This window comes from Rattus norvegicus, chromosome 7, assembly GCF_021556685.1.
Source record: "Rattus norvegicus strain SHRSP/BbbUtx chromosome 7, alternate assembly SHRSP_T2T, whole genome shotgun sequence".
Lineage (NCBI taxonomy): Eukaryota > Metazoa > Chordata > Mammalia > Rodentia > Muridae > Rattus > Rattus norvegicus.
Genome location: NC_141540.1, coordinates 135,817,959 through 135,839,503, shown reverse-complemented (window position 1 = coordinate 135,839,503; position 21,545 = coordinate 135,817,959). Strand labels below are relative to the sequence as shown.

At 41.5% G+C, this 21,545-nt stretch overlaps 1 protein-coding gene across 1 annotated transcript in view; it reads right to left on the bottom strand.

The window, feature by feature from the left end:
- Nucleotides 1-7,071: 7,071 nt before the first annotated feature.
- The window catches only part of Tmem117 (transmembrane protein 117), a 468,392-nt gene continuing 453,918 nt past the window's right edge, over nucleotides 7,072-21,545 (bottom strand). Inside the window, 1 exon segment of the mRNA NM_001271239.1 lies at nucleotides 7,072-8,809. Coding sequence (NP_001258168.1) covers nucleotides 8,163-8,809 — 647 coding nt within the window. The 3' untranslated portion in view covers nucleotides 7,072-8,162.

The window sequence follows — 21,545 nt, the reverse complement described above, 5'->3', positions numbered from 1 at the left end:
GGAAGGGACATCAGTGTGTGGGGCCAGGGATGGAGTTGAGTAGGAAAGTTTCTAATAGTCACAGCTTGAGGCAAGTAAGGCAATGGGTGACCAAATGTGAAAGACAGAACTACAGGACCCAAGCCGTGTCCTTGACCACTTTGCTCTTCTTTGGACGGTAAGGCTGGTTGGAGTGCACATACTCAGATCCCACATTATTGATTCACTTAAGGCTGTGTGCCAGGCTTCTCTTGCAGCCTATATAAAACTAATCAAATTAATGGAAGGCGCTGCTAGTACTCATCAAAGGCCATTAAAATATAGGTCTTTCATGAATAATTCTAAACATTAACTCAGAGCAATTGATTACAAGAACCATGTATTTCAGATGGGAGGAATAATTGATGTTTCTAACATGTAAATAGGCTGGTGAAAGAATCCTGAGTTACCAGCTTTCAGAGTACAGCGATAATCAGTCCACTTGGGTTGGAATGGCTCTGACTGGTGTGTGCTTTTTCAGTTTCGGCTTCTGGAGAACCGTAACAGTCTTGACCTCATTGACCAGTCTGGCCTGAGGAGTCACTGTGTCCTTTGTGCACCCATATAACTGCAAACTACTGAAAAAAGTGGGTACAGTGAGGATACAACCTTTACTGCCTTCTAAAACAGTGGTTCTCAACCTGTGGGTCATGACCTCATGGGTGAGGGTCAAATGATGCTTTTCCAGGGGACAACTGGGACCATGAGAAAACACAGATATATTTACACTATGATTCATGACAGTAGGAAATTACAGCTATGAAGTAGCAACAAAAATTTTTATTGTGTGTGTGGACCACTATAACATGAGGAATTATTTAACAGGGTTTTCAGCATTTAGAAGGTTGAAACCACTGTTCTAAAAGGTGCAGGGTCATCATGTCACTGCCTACATAATCACCACAGTTAGCTCACTTTTTAGCAGTCTGTCTTAGATTTGAATACCAGTTTAGGGCACAACAGTATAGCATCAGGTATGAGATCTGTGGACTCTTGGCTGCCCATTCTGACTAATGACTCATTTTAAAAATAGCATTTATGTTTTTTTTTCTGGTTAGGTTTTTCAGTATCCCCTTCAGAGAACATACCTTCCTGGTTAAATTGTGATACTCTCTTTAAATTTTTTTATGAGTTTTTTATGATCATCTTATCTCTGTCATATCTTAGTTACTTTTCTATTGCTGTGATAAAACACCAAGACCTAGGAAATTTATCAAAAAGGTGCTTAATTTGCCTTATGGATTCAGCTGAGAACTTATAACTTGGTCCACAACCACAAGGCAGAGAAAATACTAAGTAGCAATGGGAGTCTTGAAACCTCAAATCCCACCCCAAGTGACACACCTCCTCCAACAAGGCCACACCTTCCAATCCTTCTCAAATAGTTCCATCAACCGGTGACCAAGGAAATATATGAGCTTCTGAAAACCATTCTCTTCAAACATATAACAAATGTAAGAAATAATTCCACTTGCCAATTTATGCTATAAAAATTGACTAGAAAAATATTTTAGCATTCACCAGGGAGAAAAATCAGAACATTCAACTGAGTCTCTGGTAAACATATAGCTTCAATGTACAGTATCTGCTCACGTTTTATTGAATCATGATAGCATGATACTCAGAGTTAAATAGCATTCACACACACACACACATATACAGAGAGGGAGGAAGGGGGAGGGAGGGAGGGCGGAGAGAGAGAGAGAATATGAAGTACTTACTCATACATTGTAAAGTGAAGAAAAATGCAATACAAATAATAATTTATGACTGAAAGCTCTTCAGGCTTTGTTCCCTGTCTACTGTGGGCACAAGGTCAAATAGAATTTCCCAGCATCCCTTGCAGGTAGGCAGACACTACAATTGAGTCATGACCAGTAGAGTGCATGAAGTAATATTCTACTCTTAGGTCTATTCCTGGAGCCTCTCTAGCAGCTGTGTCTCCTTCCTCCTAAGACAATAAGGTCTCGAGACCCCTAGAAACACAATTGATTCCCTGCGACCTGGAACAGGCAAATGGGAGGTTGTCATTCAATTCAGCACAACAGGGCAAGAAATGATTTCTGACACTGTTAAATTGTTGTCGTTTTGGGAGCTGCACACAGTGTTTAAAAAGATTGGTCGCTAAATGAGTGATGTGCTACCATGGTGTTTATGCTTTAGAAGGATTGTTCTGTGGAGCATGGCTTGCAATGGACAAGGTAAGAGTTTGGAAGTCCAATCAAGGCCGGTTGTCCCTATCCTAGAAAAGCTGATGAGCTCCATGCAAGACTGCATCAATGGCCAATATGATATGAATAGGCCAGTCAATCAAAGTACCAGATAACATCTTTTCACCTGACTACTGTTTGGGAAAAGAATGATAGGTCTTCTCAATTTTTTTGACATATTTTAAACACCGTTTATTTACAAATTGAATATAATTTGTTCTAAGGTAAGTTTATGGCTATAAAAAAATCTAATAGTTGTGGAGTTGTGTTTTTTCAGATTTGACCATTATTCTCTTTCCCAAATTCTCTAAAATCATCCTAGAGTAACTTTTTAGGTATAGAGCTTTTGTACTGTGGTTAGCTTGGGGTCATTTGGACAATGTAGTAAGAGAGTCAAAGCAAGAATATCTATAACCATGATCCCGACTTATAATGCTATTTATTCTACAAAGCATCATATATCTTACTGGAAATATTGCCCTGATTCCATGGGATTTAGGGTGGGTGCTTTCTAGACATCAAGACTGGGATGACATTTGGACTCGGAAACGGTTGCCTGGGCAGCATGATAATACAGCAGAAAGAGCTAGAGGGCTGGTCTCAGGTGTTTGTATCGTGTCTTTAAGTGCTAGAGACATAGCACATACACTTCAGGATTTGTGAAAGAAGGTGGCTTACTGACAAGATGAGAAAGTCCTGAGAAGAGAAGCTTGAACAGCAGTCATAGAAGGAAGGGAATGATTTAGAATGTCAGAGACTTAGGAAATGCTGGAGAGTCCGTCTGGCCCAGCAGCTCTGAAGGATTACAGCCATTGATTTCAGAGAACATAGCCACTTTCTTTAAGCTAAGGGATCTAAACTTTTGTAAAAAGTGGGAAAGGTTTAGATTTCAGCTTGTAGAGTTCAAAGCTAGGAAGGGAGAGGGGAGATTGGGAGCCAACAGCCTACTGGTATTCCCTGTCTATCTCAACTGGAGCTGCCAGCGAGGAGAAAGTAAGTTGAGTGGTTCTGCTGAGGGCTGGCCCTGCAGGGGCCTGAGGGTGTTCACACCACCCCATTCATCCTGCAAGAACTGCTGCTATTCATGGAACGCTGTCACAATCACAGTCATAGTGATCTTCTTCAAAGCCTTGTGAGGTGTCCCCATCCCGGAATGAGAACAAAGCACCAGGTACCCAGGGAAGCATTTTCACACCCAGTGTTAAACTAATAACTTTAAGTGGTCATTTGGAAATATTGTTAAGAGTCAGAGTTCACATTCAAATTATGTTTCCTAGAACTAGTAATTAGTTAAATGTTTTTTTTTTGCTGTGTTTAAACATTCAAAATGACTTATTTCTCCTATGTTATTCAGAACATTTTGTCTACCCTCCTTGAGAAGAGTGAAATCTTCAAGGAAACAAATTCCAGAGCTAGACATTGCGCTGGTACCAATTTATGTTATGGTTTTATGACTGCACTTAAAACACCTGGCAATAGACTCACTGTGTCTTCCATTTAATTCAGCCTTGTCTGTTTCAATCATGTTGTTGAACTTGTAAATTGCATCCCAGCAGGCTGCAGGGATTCCTGTTAAATACTTAACCTAGGTTCTTGAGATGTAATAGCCAGAAATCAAGCATCTTGTGTTTCTGTAACTGTCCCTAAGTCATCCATCAAAGATCAGATAACTTTTGCGCGCGCGCGCGCGCGCGTGTGTGTGTGTGTGTGTGTGTGTGTGTGTGTGTGTGTGTGTGTGTAAATCACTACGATGGAAAGATTAGAGTGGGAATCAGAGACATCTGTTTCAAATCCTACCTGAGCATTTAGCTAACTCTGTGATCTTGGGCATCTGAACAAACATCCCTGACCCTCAGGTTCATTATAGAGTATAATTAACTGTTTACCTCCTATGGTGATGGCTAATTTTAGAATTAAATAAGATAATTTGCATATAGACAATATGCAGAATAATGGTGTCATTAGTCTGACAATTGAGGGAAGCTTGTAATAAATCTATAAAGGCTGGGGTCACCTACAAAATTGTTTCCATAATTATCTTTTATGTTCCATTGGTGCTTCTGAGGTATCTAGATCCCAGTGGCTGCTGGTACTGACACACTGGCCAGGATGTCACCTGTCTATTTTTCCTTTAGCCTTCCTGAAGTGTTAAGTTTTTCTTTTTGTCTTTCTCACCTCATACTGCTCACCAACTTAGAATATTCACCTTCGACATTCGGTAACAGCTTCTCTTTCTCCCCTCCCAGATGGTACCAGGCGCAGGTCTGTCTGGGGTCACACTAGCCCACTCAAGAAAAAAAACAGCCAATTTCTTACATAATCCTTTTGACTAGACATATTTTTCCAAATGTCTTACCTAGACCACAAGAGGACTGGACTTGCAAGATGGGAATGAAGTTCCTTTTAAAAGCCCTTCATCCCTTAGAGTTTTAAAGCACAGTAAAAGGAGCGTTTCATTTCCAAGATTTGTCTCCACCATCCGCCTCGCCTTCTCTTTCTATTGTGAATTTCTACCTCCTTCTGCTCATCGTCAACAAGCTCTCTGACTGTTCAGAAGATAATTCATTGCAAGATGTACCGGATGCAGCAAGCCAAAAACTTAGGAGCTCGGTATTGCGCGTGTACCAATTCCCAGTCCTCCCAATCCTTTGTGCGGTATATTTTTATCAGCCAGGGGAGTGACAGTGTATCATGCTCAAGTCCTAGATGTCCTTACTTGTTTGCAGGTAGAGCTGGCTCACACACCTCAGGCGGGTTCTTTGAGACAAAGCTAGAGGAAAGCAGGCCAGACAAAACAGCGAGTCTGGCTATTGACTCAGCAAGAACATCGCCACAAAAATCTCCTATAAAGTCGCAAGGCCAAGAGTTCCAAGAGTTGTCTTAGAAATAGGGACCAATTCTGAGGGAGGACAGATAAATAATAAGCAACGGTGGTGTTCTGGGGTCTTAAATCATCTAGTCGGCACCAAGGGGTATCCGCGAAAAGTTATTTACCACCATTGTCTATTTCGTACTTCATATTGGGTTCCTTTGGTGACCCGGAGGGCAGTCAGAGTGCACTTGGAAGGCTTATGAGCCCCCTGGGTGACATGAAGCAGGTTGACCCCACCCCTGCCTTTCCTACTAAGTGCTTGGAGAGCTTCTGCACATTAGACATGAAATCAGACACTGTGAGAATTGATTGGCCCACAGGGAGAATGGAGAAGAAATCATTCTTAATAGCCTTAGTCGGTCAGTGGTGATCCTAGACACTAAATGGCAAAGGAGCAACGTGAGTAGCCACCACGTAGAGAAGATGAGAGGCCAGCTCTGGCTTTGTGAATACAGACTGCCCATGTGGTGGCGAGGGTTGATTCTAAGGGTTTGTTATCAGGCCTCAAGTCACAGTGTTTATTTAATTCTCCAATTAAATTACTAATGAAATGCTCTAAATCAAATCAAATCAGTGTCGAATCAATCCAGATTCTGCACTGCATGGAAAAGAACAGAATTACAGAACGGTAGGAACACAAATGTTTACAGTCCTCGAGTATCGCTACGATCAAGGTATTACCGTTCTCACTTCCAGAACTGTTAGTTTACGGTTTTTAATATCTTATTTTAACTCTTCAAATTCTGTGTTTGCTTCCGTCTCTGTCTCTTTTTTAACACCCCTACTGAGAGCAATCTATTGGGGATTTCTAAGCATTCCATGGAGCCGTAGCCTGCCGCTGTCTGGCTCGGAATCCAGGACTAAATGTGAATAGATGGGATTTTAACTTTGATTTCCTTTCACTTCACAGTCTTACTTTATAGACATAATATCTAAAAGGTGTGGGGAAGGAAGGAAGGAGGGATAGATGAAAGGCAAGCCCCAGGACATGCAGCCAAGTGGTTAGGGGCTCATCAGCTTCAGATCTTGCTAAATTATGAAGATAGCATCCCCTAGAGATTACTCTATTTGGCTCTGAATGTATCTAAACATGAAATAATATATGTTTGTAATCAACAATCTTTTTGGACACTTCCTGAAACCTCAGAAGCATCATTCTTAAGGCTTATTTATTTATTTTTTTTGTCTATCTTATTTCTGCTAATTCAAGCACCCCATTAAACACGTTTCTTCTAATACACACATCGAAAGTCTCTAATGGCAGTTTCAAAAAGTATCCATAGGAATAATAAACATCTACTTTTAAAATCAATTTTTATGAGGAAATTATTTTCAGAATTAAGAAAATATGGTTCCCGCTAGCATGATTCACTTGCCCCACAGCTAAGAATTCAATTCTGTAGGCTGTGCAAATGAGGCTAGGCTTTACTCGTGTCAGAAGAATGTTTCTTTGGCCAGGACTGTCAGTGGTTCCTATAGTTAGCTTGTCCTCGGTGCCAAAGATATTTATAATTTTAAGTGCACCATGCATGGCTGTTAAAGGCATAAGAAACAGCGGGGGTACGGTTCCAACTGCTTGGTAAACAATTATAGCAAGATGTTTATTAAAGCTGGTTCTCAAGTGACAGATAAATGCATAGTTCTGTTCTGCACTCTAGATCTGGCAAGCTGCATGTCCAAAAGCAGATCCAAACAAGAGAGCGCTAAAAGACAAAATGCTACAATGTCAGTATATGACAGGAAAATAAATAATTTACCTTTAAAATGATCTCCCTTCAGCTCAAGAAACACGTAACTACGGTTCATGAAATAAAATTAAAAGCAATTTAGGGGTATACAATTTGTTACCTTGCCTAGAATCAAGCTCTTAAAAATCCATTTGAATAGGTTTTTGTTAAGCTAGGACATGACTGAATCCTTTGGAGTGGGGGAACAGACAAATGGACAAAACAAAACCTACATCACACAATTCCTGCATATAATTCTTATTTATTAAGGTGCGATGTTTACATCTTTAAAAAAATGAAACCCAAACAAAAACTACACACATACACAGAAGACGTTAAAGAGACTCTTGTACGGCATTTTCTACCACGTGAGGTTTCGGTGAATGATTTCAGAATTCCCTTGGTCAACAGTGCCATCCGTTTTTTTCTGTCCATTGTCCAGAACCATATTGATAGCAAAATGTACAATATTGTAGACAGTGGGCTGTGCAGCCTCCGTTCACATGATTACAGCTTCAACTCCTTGGTTGTCTAGGACATTGTGGAAATGCCAATAAATTTGAGAGCTCACCCAACTGTTCCTCTTAACCTTTGTTCCCAAAGGAAAAGGGCAAGACTATTAATCAGGTAGCAATTTATCTTTAATTAGGAAAACATAATTAGGTATTATCATCTAATTGCAATTAGTGGTTGGAGAAAGTCACATTTCGTGAGCAATGACCCATGGTGCATTGCAGCCCTCCTCTCATTGGATTTTACATCTGTATTTAGATTCGGAAGCCGGCCAGTAAAATTTAAAAGGCAATCACTGTGCTCCTCTGCACTCCAGTGTCAAAGTCACCGACTTCGCTGCTGAACAGTGAACCAAGAGAACTTTCTCCATCCGCAAATCAGCCATGTCTGTTTCCTGCTCAGACATCAAGTGTAAATCAAAATAATTGTATAAAAAAAAAAAAAGAATCCCATGTGAAATAAGACTGGAGAACCATTCTACACTTCATGTCTGGTATAGTTAAACAGTTTAATGTCTCAAGGCACCACTATGGTTGAACATCAGATACGTGGGTAATCGGCTAATCTACCTTGCTGTAAAGTCAGTAATAGCTTGTGCAGTTGTGAGAAGCGATCTCTAGAGGACCATTAAACATACGAGAGGCACGTGTATCATAATACAGATAGAAAACAATGAGTCTAGAAAAAGCATGTTGAGCACCGTTGTGGCGTTTGTGTTTCTTTTACCTAACGCTATGTAAACCTGACATTTACAAAACGAAAGACTACGACTTTGAAGTTACACTCAAGGCTGCTCTTCGTGCTATCTCTACGGAAGAGACTCTAGTCCGTCCGCAGACTCGGAGAGGCCGCTGGGTCTTGATCGGCCTCCGCCGCACTGGTAGACTCCTTCAGATGCAGGCTCAAGTTTTCCGATGTCAGATGGGAGGACTTGTAGACTATCTCGTTAAAGTCGGACCTGATGCAAACCAAGGGCGGGTCGTTCAGCGGGTCTTCCACGGAGACCTGGGTGCTTTCTCGAGTGATGCCCATGTCTTTGCTGTGTTCCGAGGGTGATTTTCTTTTCATGCGAGTGTAAGAGTTATCTTGATTCTCCATCCCCTGCTCATTCTTTAGAAACCGTCCAAAGAACCAAATAAAGAATCCAAACCACACGAAAGCTATCAGACTTGGAACAAAAGCCAGACACTTGACATCTAGGCTGGCCCCTGTGAACCTGCTGTGTAAGAACATGTCGCCTTCAACATAGGTTTTGTTAGTGTGAGGATTAGTGTGATTGGACCGCCATTCCCAGGATAGCTTGGTTCTGTTTAAATCCTTTAAACTTTCAGAGTCCTTCACTGTGTATATCTTCTGCCCTGGGCCAATATACTGTCCATATTCATGAGGTTTGTAAAATATTTGGTTCTTCCACATGTTCAGGTCCAAAATCAAGACGAGGAAGATGATTCCGTAGTTAAACCATTTACCTGCATTTGAAAGGAAATACTGAATTAGTCGAATGCTGATAAAACTGCAATATGGTTTTCTCCATTAAAATAAACAATATCAGTTGTTGAGGAACGAGAGCTGCTGACAGTTTTTGAAAATACAATGCTACCAAAAGTGAGTTGACAGAGTGAAACTAAACAAACCACAAACAGGTCTCTGAGTAACTCAGAATTTACTGTAATGTGATTGGACCTCTCTGTTTTATATGCACCATAGCTAGACTCAAAGTTAGTCTTGGGTTCTTTTCAAGAACAGTTTAATTAGTGGTGAAAAACAGTTCAAATGAAAATTTTAAGGAAGTCCAATATATGATTGACTATTTCTTACTGTTTTATAATTAGGTCTGGGGAAGAAATAAATCATCTTGCAATGCAAAGCACAGTAGCAGGCCAATTGAGTCCGCATCGCTGTTCATAGGAGACCTGTTGATTAAACCGTTAGCCGACGTGATTCAGATCTATAATCCCCGAGCATTCATTTCCAGACTTAAAAAAATTCACACTGAGTGCCCATGGAACACAACGTACTTCATTAAATAGACAACCAGAGCTAATAAACTACTGGAAGATGTCACCTGGAGAGGATGTAACCATCATGATTTCCTCTTAGTATTTAAAATATTACATACGAACCAGAGAGGCAGCTCAGTTCTTTAGAGTGAAGACCCAAGTTTGGTACCTCACACTTGGGTCTCTATGTAAACCAGTTCCAAGTGTGATGCGATGTCTCTGACTCCATAGGCATCATTACTCACCAACATGTGCACACACAATTAAATATACTTAATTAAATCATTCACATATATATGAATATATATATACGTGTGTGTGTGTGTATATATATATATACACACATACATATGATCTTTTCAATGATGTGTTATTGAAATATCACAGCACAGGGAAATGATGTAGAAAATCCTAAGGGATACTAGGTTCTATTATAATCATTAGCATTTTTTACAAGTTCTATGACTTCAGGTATACTGTCATAACATTAGTATCTCTTGAGTTTGTTGTAACAAATGGTAAGATGGCAGCACAGACTAGGGAACTTTAGTCATCATTTTAAGTACCACGCCCACATTGATTACTAATTAGAAGGTAATTATATTGAACATCATGACGTTCCTGCCCACATGATCGTGCATTTTGTACACTGTACGGCTTTTGGGAAAGAGAACTGACTGTGAGGCCGTTGGTAATACGCGTGTGCATTATTAGATCCTGCGGTGTGTAAAGCTGAGGGGAGCCGCCCTGCTCCAAAATCTACCTGCTGTTTGATTTCAGTACTTGCCTTAAATTCTTTAAAGCCCCGTTTCCTTCTAGGAAGAAAAACAAACAAACCAGAATTTCTTGAAGTTAATAATTCATGAGCTTATAGACACCAAGGGCCATGCTTGTCGATAACGAGTCAGTCATTTTAAACACCAGTTGTCATGTGTTACCATCAAAACTCTGCGTGGCTAATGACAACTTCTTTGTCTAAAGAAGAAATTGCCACTTGCTGTGTATTGGAGAGTTTAGCTAAAGGAGTTGACAGTGTTTACATTTTTGTACTTTGTGCTTTCGTAGCTTGCCTTTTTTTCATGGTTGATTATGAACATATTTTAATCTTGAAGCTCTAAGGACTGACTTGAACTTGGTTACCATATATAAAACAAGGTTCCCAACATTCTGAGCTATTTTCTGATTTAGTGTGCAGAAACAAAAATCAAAGGTGAACAGCACTGTCCAACATTTATCGAGCTGTCAGTAGGCATTGTGCAGCTTGCACCACCAGATGGTGGAGATGAAAGTTTCTACCTTTCAAGGGGAATCCATCATCTTGTTGGGAAAAGAGGACAGAGGTAGAACAGACAATAACAACAGACTGCATTTGGGAGATGCTAATGAGGGACACAAACTATACATGTAACAGACATCGCAGACACGGAGTAAAAACCGAGGAGAAATTTCTGTAGTAAGGCCTTTGGAGGAAGCAGCAATTCACCTGGTCCTCGAGGAAGAAACGGGGCTGAGAAGTCTGAAGCGTTTTAGTTTTCTTTCAGCTAATACGTGTATGTGTGTGACTGCACGTAGAGGAGCAGGCTGCAAAGGATGAGTTGCTGGAGAGAACATGAGCCAAGAGAAGCAAAAAGAAAAAGTGTGGGGCATATGATGGGCAAAGAGCAGCAGGCGATGGATGAGAGACAGGTGGAGGGGCAGAGTGGAGAGTCTCACCCAGTATGAAGCATACTGACCCCTTGCTGCCAGAACGGCAGGCACGTTACAGAGGCTCTCTGGGGCTCTGATGTGGGCACTGTACTTACTCTACATATGTCACAAAGCTCAACTGAATGGCAGAGCCAAAAGGCCTCTCAGCTTTACGTCAGTGGACCTTACCATTTGCTTCTGTTTAAAGCAAACTCAAGAGAAGGGAAACCCAGGAGAAAGAGTCCCTTGTTTCTAGGATGAGTAGCTTCTGAAAAGCCAGAGTTATCCCCGCCCCTGAATTGGGGAGAAGAAAAAGAGTTGCTCGTGGGGTCAGTGGAGGATGCTTTCCCAACAGCTGGACACGTGCACTGTATATGTTAATAAGCAAAGAAAAAGATGATCAATTCAGAGTAAATATGGGAGTGAATGGACATAGACCAAACATCCCTCATAAGTTTCTGAGTCCTTTCTCTACCAGTTCAACCATGTTGGGTCAGTCTTACAGGCCACTCTTTTACCAGTAGTGGGTCTTTAGCGGTGTTTCTCCTGCGGCAAGGAGTGTGAGGAAGAAGATGAAAATACGTTGACTAACTCGGGTCTCATTGTCTTCCACAGTCTGTGAGGGGAATGCAATGGGGATGGAGGAGCAGACGCAGCCTCACCCTGACATCAGATGTAGAGGATGCCCTCTGGGGTAGCCTGCTTAGCCTTTCTCAGCCACCGTTGTTTTATTTCCAGTGTGAGAAAAGTGAGCTAGTTTTCTGATTCTTACTTCTTCCCACAAAACCTTCTACTTATTCACCATGGGAGGAATCCTGCTCTTGCTGGGCTGCTGTTGCTTATGTAGTCTGTAAAATGGAGAATAATCTATGTTTATCTCTCTCAGGGGATATGTGAGGGTAAAGTAGAGGTTATATTTGAGGGTTGTCTGCAATATATAACATTTGCCAGAAAAATGTAGCATTGTACTGTTTCGCCAAATTCTTTTTCAACCTGACTTTTTCAGCCCAAAGGGACAGGAAGACATGCAAGGGTGGTAACAAAGGTATTACTAGGCTAAAAGCCACTTTATTTTATTTTGTCTTTCAGTTGTTATAAACTATCGTGAGGTGTGGATCGCTGGTATCTACAGATAATACAGGACCAGTTATCCAGCGAGACCCACTATGTAGCTCCATGTACTTTGTGAATCACCAGTGGGCAGTTTGTCCACTTGCATGTAATTAATAGCTCTGAGAAAAGTTGCTACATGTAAGTAAAATTGGAGGCCAACAACATGTATGTTGTTGCCTTTGCCTCTTCTCCAACGTTGAGAGCCCTTATGGGAGTGGCAGATGGCTAGGCTAGACTGACACTGGAGTATGGCGGGCTCCCTGAATCATCACAGTGACGTCGACTTCCAGTGGTTGTAACAGTATTGTTCCGCCGACCGCTCAGCCGACTCTTGAGATGCTGGGGAAGAGTAGAAAATAATGGCCCTTCACATTCTTCTTGTGTTCTGCCACCTGACCTGACCCCTAGGTCCCATCTGCACATTTGCCCACAGGAAGGCTATCCATCACTAACCATCCACCTCTCCATCTGTGCCAGTATTTTGTTAACTTGGTGGTTCTTTTGTCCCCCTTAAGAAATTCCTTGGCCCTGTCAGGTGTGGTCTCCTCTAACCGAAAAACCAGGCAGTGCAAACTCAATCTCCCGTGTCGATGCTCTTGTGTGAGGCGGGGGAGTTGAACTGCACAAATCCTTAAGGTTTCGTCCCAACCCTAAAAGTCTCCCTGGTTAATCATTGTGAGATGAACAGCTCCAAAGTTTCAATGTTGTGGGATGAGGCAGAAATTTCCCAGTTAGCGGGGGGCGGGGTGGGGGGGCAGTCAAAACACGGTTTTCTGATGAAGAAAGCGGTACTTAAGGATTTGTTCAGTTTGAAAACCACTTTGCATAAAGAGTAAGCCTCAGTCTCTGACATAGCCTGCACGAAGATGTATAAGACAAGGCAAGGACCCGACAGAAAATGCTTCCCCATCCTACTCCCGGAGTGCGCCATTGCGAATGCGTGATCAGCCATAGCTGGAGGTTTGGAATTTCCACATTAATCATGTGAGTGTGTTTGCATTCCCCCTGTTGTTCCAACTACTTAGCGTAATGCAAATCAGCAAGGAGGTAGGACAGGAGCCATGCATTATTTCTCTTAATCTCTTTGTTGAAATAACTCTCTGTCTGCCTTAATGAGAAATCACCACATGATGTTGGTGGGGTTTTCTCTTTCTCGTATTTTGTCATTTTAATGAATCCTATTGATCGTCAAAAAAGATACTGTAATGGAAATGTTATCTTTTTACTTTGTGGGAGTTTATGGAATCCTTGGATATGTAATTTTAAAGGAATCTCCATTAAATGTCACCCTCATTTAAGACACAAACTGACAATAATTGGGAGGAAATACGCTTTTTTTTTTTTTTGCAGCGGAGGAAAAAAGCTACAGCATGCCGATATTTGTAACATACAATGAACACTTCATGTATGAAGTTGCCAAATGCATCTAAAATATTTTTAATGATGTGATCATGAGAGTTGCCAGTTGACATTGGAGTGCATGCAGCAATTCTGTAGAAATCTTCCTACCAGGCGGGCTTTACCACTTGATCACGTACATAGGGGACATGTCTAGATCTTCACACTGCCTTTTAGGAATGCCATTTAACATCCACTGAAGGCAGTAGGAAGCCATGGCCTTTGAAGGAGATGAGTGCTGGATATGATGATGATGATGAAGAAGATGAAGATGATGAAGGTGATGATGATGATAGTAATAATAAAGTAACAATTGCAATTTACTATATTGGTAGTCTTGCTTACCATCAAAGTTCTTCTCCTGCAGACAGAACAGTAAAGCTGGCGTATTAAATTAGCACAACCCCAAGTCTCTCCCCAGATAACTCGGGGATGCACAGAAAGCATGTGAGTGCTTGGGTCAAAAGGTCCCTGTTTAGTAATTTTGAGTATGTATTTCCTAATTTATGAATGGATAGTAATTTTGAGCTGATAAAGTGTATACTTAAGTGCTTTTATTATATTTTTTAGGAAGCAATCCAAGGAGACAAGCACATGTAGTAGTTGGTAGACCGCTCTGTAATAACAAAACTAGAGAAGAAACAGCACATTCATGATTAACTTGTCCACTCATCTTTGACTTTGCTGAGACTGGGGACAGAGTCATTTACATTTCTGTGTCCCCTATATCCCAGCTTGGTTTTTTTGATAACTTTAAATGTCTCAATCAACTTAGAACCTGTGACGTGATACCCCCCCCCAAATATGAAGAATGACTTTTGGGTGTTTTACGTTAAATGCTTACTTTAATGACACAATCAATTCTAGGCTAGGTTAGGGTTATATAATGTGGGAAGTTCAGAGAAGCAAAACATCCATGTCTTAAAGATTATAATTAATTATAGATTTAAGTCATGTCTTTGACCGTTGCTGAAGGGCCTGAAGTCCTATCACAAAATGATCATATACATAAATATAGACAAGACACCCCAAGTAGGTAGGGAAGGCCAGCTCAGCGCTGGACAGGTTCTAAGGGAAAACAAACATAAATAATGATGAGTTTTAGACAAATAGAATAGAGTTAGCTTGTAGGCCTATATTAGTACACTGAACTAGAAATCGCTTCCAGAGGTATGGGAAAAGTCTCACCCCAGAGTGTAGAAAGAGGCCTTTGTGTACCTCGGATAAATGTGCTCTCTTCAGAGTGCATCATATTTCCCTATAATGAGACCTTCACTAGTCTGTCAGATATACCATCCCCCTGCATGGGTCATTGCCTCCTCCCTCCCAGGATACCCCATCATCTAACCGACACAGGAGAACCCCTTCAAAAAACCCCCCAATTTCTAGGAATTCATTTGCTAAAAATCACACTACTCTGGGAACAGAACAAAGGGCTTTTGCCCATTATTTTCCACATCCTCGCTGTCGTAACGACCTGTGCCCTCGCACCGCCTGGGAAACGGAAACAGAACACGGGTGCTACGGAGGTTTGTTTACTTCCACATTTTCATTTTTGCCCAAAGGGTTCCCGTGGGCATCATTGTGCCAACAGTGTGAATCCTCTCCTCACCGCTATACAGCCTTCCTTCTGGCTTCCCCCCCGACCCCCTCCTAATTTACTCAGATGATGGCCACCAACGGGACACTTCTTTTGTGTGGCTGAGATGACAGATGGCAGAGCTTCCGCTGAGACTGGCATTAATAGGGCTCAGAGGAGACTGGAGACTTAGTTGAGAGGCCGTCCTGTCTGGCTTCCAGAGACTCTGTCCATCACACGTTTTAATCCGTCTATGCACATGTTCTAGGTAAAGGGAAACAGGGCAGGGGACAGAACCGTATAGTGCCTTAAGCATTCACTTAAGAACAGTGGGCTTGGCCAGAAATTACCAATGTGACTTTATCACTAATCATTGTCCTCTTTGTTGCTGACTGACAATTCCAAGAAAAAGTATGTTTTAGCACATGCTCGGAGAGAGGTGATTATTTTTATAAGCAGTACCCCAGCTTTTAAAATGGAAGCTCCTACATGCTGCAGCAAACCATCTGTCAAGGGGGATCCAGATGAGCTAAACAGATGCAATAATTCAAGTTATTTTTGACATGCATAAATAAAGTGAGCTTAGAATCAGCATCAAAAATTACTCTATTCCTAAATGCTTTTAAAATGTCAATGGGAATTCATCAGTGTCAGAAAACCCCTTGCACGAGACTGTTTCCTCAGGAGGCAGGGCTTTCCAGTCTCAGCTATCATCTTGCTGGAAACTCAGGGATTAGAGGCAAAAGCAGGAAACTTAGAGTAGTTAATAAACAGTGAGAAAACCCTCCCAGGCTACCTGCTGCTGGAGGGAAATAGGGAACAAAGGCTCTGGATGAACAGAATGGCAAGTGTCCAGTACAAAACAGTAAAGGTCATGCTCCTCATGCTATGCGGTAGGCAGTGCCTTGAGTGCCTAGCACTCATTACTCATTAGTTTGGTTCTTACAGCAAGGTTTCTGATAGGTTTCATTGCCATCCCATGCAAGAGATATGAAACCAACACCCAAGAAGCCAAAGAACCAGATGAGTTCTATAGCAACAGAGTTAGTCTATGCATCAGACCTTTATCCCCCCATTACCTCAGAACATACTTGATGTCTTATCTAGCTCATAGGTATATGATAACTAGAGCCAAGGAGAGACGCACTGCTTGTTTTTGGAGAGCTTTAACTATTCTCAGAGGTTCTTCTAGTATAGAGCAAACACAGACAGACAATGCAACCAAAGAATCTACTAGAGGGTCTGCAAGGTCCCTTTCTATCCCTGGCTCCAGTTTCCTTCACGGTCACCCTGACAGTCATAATCTGAATTGATTGATATTATATTTTGTACCTTAGAGTTCTACCAGACAAGCCATTTACTCAAAGCTTGCATTATGCTAATTTTCTTTTGTTTGCAGTTGTGTGCTACAGTTTCGTTTCTGTTGCGAAGATAAAATAACCTGGCAAAAGAGCAGCTTATGGTGTGTTCAGCTCAGCATTGCAGGTTATAATCCATCATTGTGGGCAAATCACAATGACACGAGGTTAAGGCAGTTGTTCTACAACAGTCACAGTCAAGAAGAGAGAGAGAGACAAACACCTCCACACAGCCTGCATGCTTATGCTATATTGCTACTTGACTTTACCCTTTCCATTATAGCTCAGGCCTAGGGAATAGTACTGCCCACAGTGGGATATATATCTTCCATATATCAACTATTAATCAAGAACATCCCAATCTTCCTGGTTGCTGCCGCAGCAGAGAGCTCGTGGGCAGCACCCCGCGAGCGAACTTGAGCCTCGTGACCACAGGTAAGACCAACTTTTCTGCTGCAAGAGACCTGCCTGGTGAACTCGGGACACACAGAGGCAGAATTCCTCTAGGACCAGGCACTTCCTGTGTTTACCGGGAGTCCCAAACCCGCTGATCCCGGCCCGCAGCAGCTCTCTGCTCCCAGACCCTGTGGGAGAGAGACCTCACCTCCTGGTCAGGTGGGCACTCCTGAGGCTGCAGAGCGGAAGACACCACCAACACTGCCCACCCCTGCCCACATCCCTGGCCCAAGAGGAAACTGTATAAGGCCTCTAGGTTCCCGTGGAGGAGGGCCCAAGAGCAGCAGGACCGCTGCGTCTGAGACACCGCCAGAACCTGAAGGGATCTACCAGATAAACAGTTCTCTGCACCCAAATCCCATGGGAGGGAGAGCTAAACCTTCAGAGAGGCAGACACGCCTGGGAAACCAGAAGAGACTGCACTCTGCACACATCTCGGACGCCAGAGGAAAACACCAAACGCCATCTGGAACCCTGGTGCACGGAAGCTCCCGGAAACGGCGGCGCAGATCTTCCTGGTTGCTGCCGCCGCAGAGAGCTCATGGGCAGCACCCCGCGAGCGAACTTGAGCCTCGGGACCACAGGTAAGACCAACTTTTCTGCTGCAAGTGACCTGCCTGGTGAACTCAAGACACAGGCCCACAGGAACAGCTGAAGACCTGTAGAGAGGAAAAACTACACGCCCGAAAGCAGAACACTCTGTCCCCATAACTGGCTGAAAGAAAACAGGAAAACAGGTCTACAGCACTCCTGACACACAGGCTTATAGGACAGTCTAGCCACTGTCAGAAATAGCAGAACAAAGTAACACTAGAGATAATCTGATGGCGAGAGGCAAGCGCAGGAACCCAAGCAACAGAAACCAAGACTACATGGCATCATCGGAGCCCAATTCTCCCATCAAAACAAACACGGAATATCCAAACACACCAGAAAAGCAAGATCTAGTTTCAAAATCATATTTGGTCATGATGCTGGAGGACTTCAAGAAAGACGTGAAGAACTCCCTTAGAGAAACACAGGAAAACATTAATAAACAAGTAGAAGCCTACAGAGAGGAATCGCAAAAATCCCTGAAAGAATTCCAGGAAAACACAATCAAACAGTTGAAGGAATTAAAAATGGAAATAGAAGCAATCAAGAAAGAACACATGGAAACAACCCTGGATATAGAAAATCAAAAGAAGAGACAAGGAGCTGTAGATAGAAGCCTCACCAACAGAATACAAGAGATGGAAGAGAGAGTCTCGGGAGCAGAAGATTCCCTAGAAATCATTGACTCAACTGTCAAAGATAATGTAAAGCGGAAAAAGCTACTGGTCCAAAACATACAGGAAATCCAGGACTCAGTGAGAAGATCAAACCTAAGGAAAATAGGTATAGAAGAGAGTGAAGACTCCCAGCTCAAAGGACCAGTAAATATCTTCAACAAAATCATAGAAGAAAACTTCCCTAACCTAAAAAAAGAGATACCCATAGGCATACAAGAAGCCTACAGAACTCCAAATAGATTGGACCAGAAAAGAAACACCTCCCGTCACATAATAGTCAAAACACCAAACGCACAAAATAAAGAAAGAATATTAAAAGCAGTAAGGGAAAAAGGTCAAGTAACATATAAAGGCAGACCTATCAGAATCACACCAGACTTTTCGCCAGAAACTATGAAGGCCAGAAGATCCTGGACAGATGTCATACAGACCCTAAGAGAACACAAGTGCCAGCCCAGGTTACTGTATCCTGCAAAACTCTCAATTAACATAGATGGAGAAACCAAGATATTCCATGACAAAACCAAATTTACACAATATCTTTCTACAAATCCAGCACTAAAAGGATAATAAACGGTAAAGCCCAACATAAGGAGGCAAGCTATACCCTAGAAGAAGCAAGAAACTAATCGTCTTGGCAACAAAACTAAGAGAAGAAAAGCACACAAACATAACCTCACATCCAAATATGAATATAACAGGAAGCAATAATCACTATTCCTTAATATCTCTCAACATCAATGGCCTCAACTCCCCAATAAAAAGACATAGATTAACAAACTGGATACGCAACGAGGACCCTGCATTCTGCTGCCTACAGGAAACACACCTCAGAGACAAAGACAGACACTACCTCAGAGTGAAAGGCTGGAAAACAACTTTCCAAGCAAATGGTCGGAAGAAGCAAGTTGGAGTAGCCATTCTAATATCAAATAAAATAAATTTTCAACTAAAAGTCATCAAAAAAGATAAGGAAGGACATTTCATATTCATCAAAGGAAAAATCCACCAAGATGAACTGTCAATCCTAAATATCTATGCCCCAAATACAAGGGCACCTACATATGTAAAAGAAACCTTACTAAAGCTCAAAACACACATTGCACCTCACACAATAATAGTAGGAGATTTCAACACCCCACTCTCATCGATGGACAGATCATGGAAACAGAAAATAAACAGACACGTAGACAGACTAAGAGAAGTCATGAGCCAAATGGACTTAACAGATATTTATAGAACATTCTATCCTAAAGCAAAAGGATATACCTTCTTCTCAGCTCCTCATGGTACTTTCTCCAAAATTGACCATATAATTGGTCAAAAAACAGGCCTCAACAGGTACAGAAAGATAGAAATAATCCCATGCGTGCTATCAGACCACCACGGCCTAAAACTGGTCTTCAGTAACAATCAGGGAAGAATGCCCACATATACGTGGAAATTGAACAATGCTCTACTCAATGATAACCTGGTCAAGGAAGAAATAAAGAAAGAAATTAAAGACTTTTTAGAATTTAGTGAAAATGAAGGTACAACATACCCAAACTTATGGGACACAATGAAAGCTGTGCTAAGAAGAAAACTCATAGCGCTGAGTGCCTGCAGAAAGAAACAGAAAAGAGCATATGTCAGCAGCTTGACAGCACACCTAAAAGCTCTAGAACAAAAAGAAGCAAATACACCCAGGAGGAGTAGAAGGCAGGAAATAATCAAACTCAGAGCTGAAATCAACCAAGTAGAAACAAAAAGGACCATAGAAAGAATCAACAGAACCAAAAGTTGGTTCTTTGAGAAAATCAACAAGATAGATAAACCCTTAGCCAGACTAACGAGAGGACCCAGAGAGTGTGTCCAAATTAACAAAATCAGAAATGAAAAGGGAGACATAACTACAGATTCAGAGGAAATTCAAAAAAATCATCAGATCTTACTATAAAAGCCTATATTCAACAAAACTTGAAAATCTTCAGGAAATGGACAATTTCCTAGACAGATACCAGGTACCGAAGTTAAATCAGGAACAGATAAACCAGTTAAACAACCCCATAACTCCTAAGGAAATAGAGATTAAAAGTCATTAAAAGTCTCCCAACCAAAAAGAGCCCAGGTCCAGACGGGTTTAGTGCAGAATTCTATCAGACCTTCATAGAAGACCTCGTACCAATATTATCCAAACTATTCCACAAAATTGAAACAGATGGAGCCCTACCGAATTCCTTCTATGAAGCCACAATTACTCTTATACCTAGACCACACAAAGACCCAACAAAGAAAGAGAACTTCAGACCAATTGCCCTTATGAATATCGATGCAAAAATACTCAATAAAATTCTGGCAAACCGAATCCAAGAGCACATGAAAACAATCATCCACCATGATCAAGTAGGCTTCATCCCAGGCATGCAGGGATGGTTTAATATACAGAAAACCATCAACGTGATCCATTATATAAACAAAGTGAAAGAACAAAACCACATGATCATTTCATTAGATGCTGAGAAAGCATTTGACAAAATTCAACACCCTTTCATGATAAAAGTCCTGGAAAGAATAGGAATTCAAGGTCCATACCTAAACATAGTAAAAGCCATATACAGCAAACCAGTTGCTAACATTAAACTAAATGGAGAGAAACTTGAAGCAATCCCACTAAAATCAGGGACTAGACAAGGCTGCACACTCTCTCCCTACTTATTCAATATAGTTCTTAAAGTTCTAGCCAGAGCAATCAGACAACAAAAGGAGGTCAAGGGGATACAGATCGGAAAAGAAGAAGTCAAAATATCACTGTTTGCAGATGATATGATAGTATATTTAAGTGATCCCAAAAGTTCCACCAGAGAACTACTAAAGCTGATAAACAACTTCAGCAAAGTGGCTGGGTATAAAATTAACTCAAATAAATCAGTAGCCTTCCTCTACACAAAAGAGAAACAAGCCGAGAATGAAATTAGGGAAACGACACCCTTCATAATAGACCCAAATAATATAAAGTACCTCGGTGTGACTTTAACCAAGCAAGTAAAAGACTTGTACAATAAGAACTTCAAGACTCTGAAGAAAGAAATTGAAGAAGACCTCAGAAGATGGAAAGATCTCCCAGGCTCATGGATTGGCAGGATTAATATAGTAAAAATGGCCATTTTACCAAAAGCGATCTACAGATTCAATGCAATCCCCATCAAAATACCAATCCAATTCTTCAAAGAGTTAGACAGAACAATTTGCAAATTCATCTGGAATAACAAAAAACCCAGGATAGCTAAAACTATCCTCAACAATAAAAGGACTTCAGGGGGAATCACTATCCCTGAACTCAAGCATTATTACAGAGCAATAGT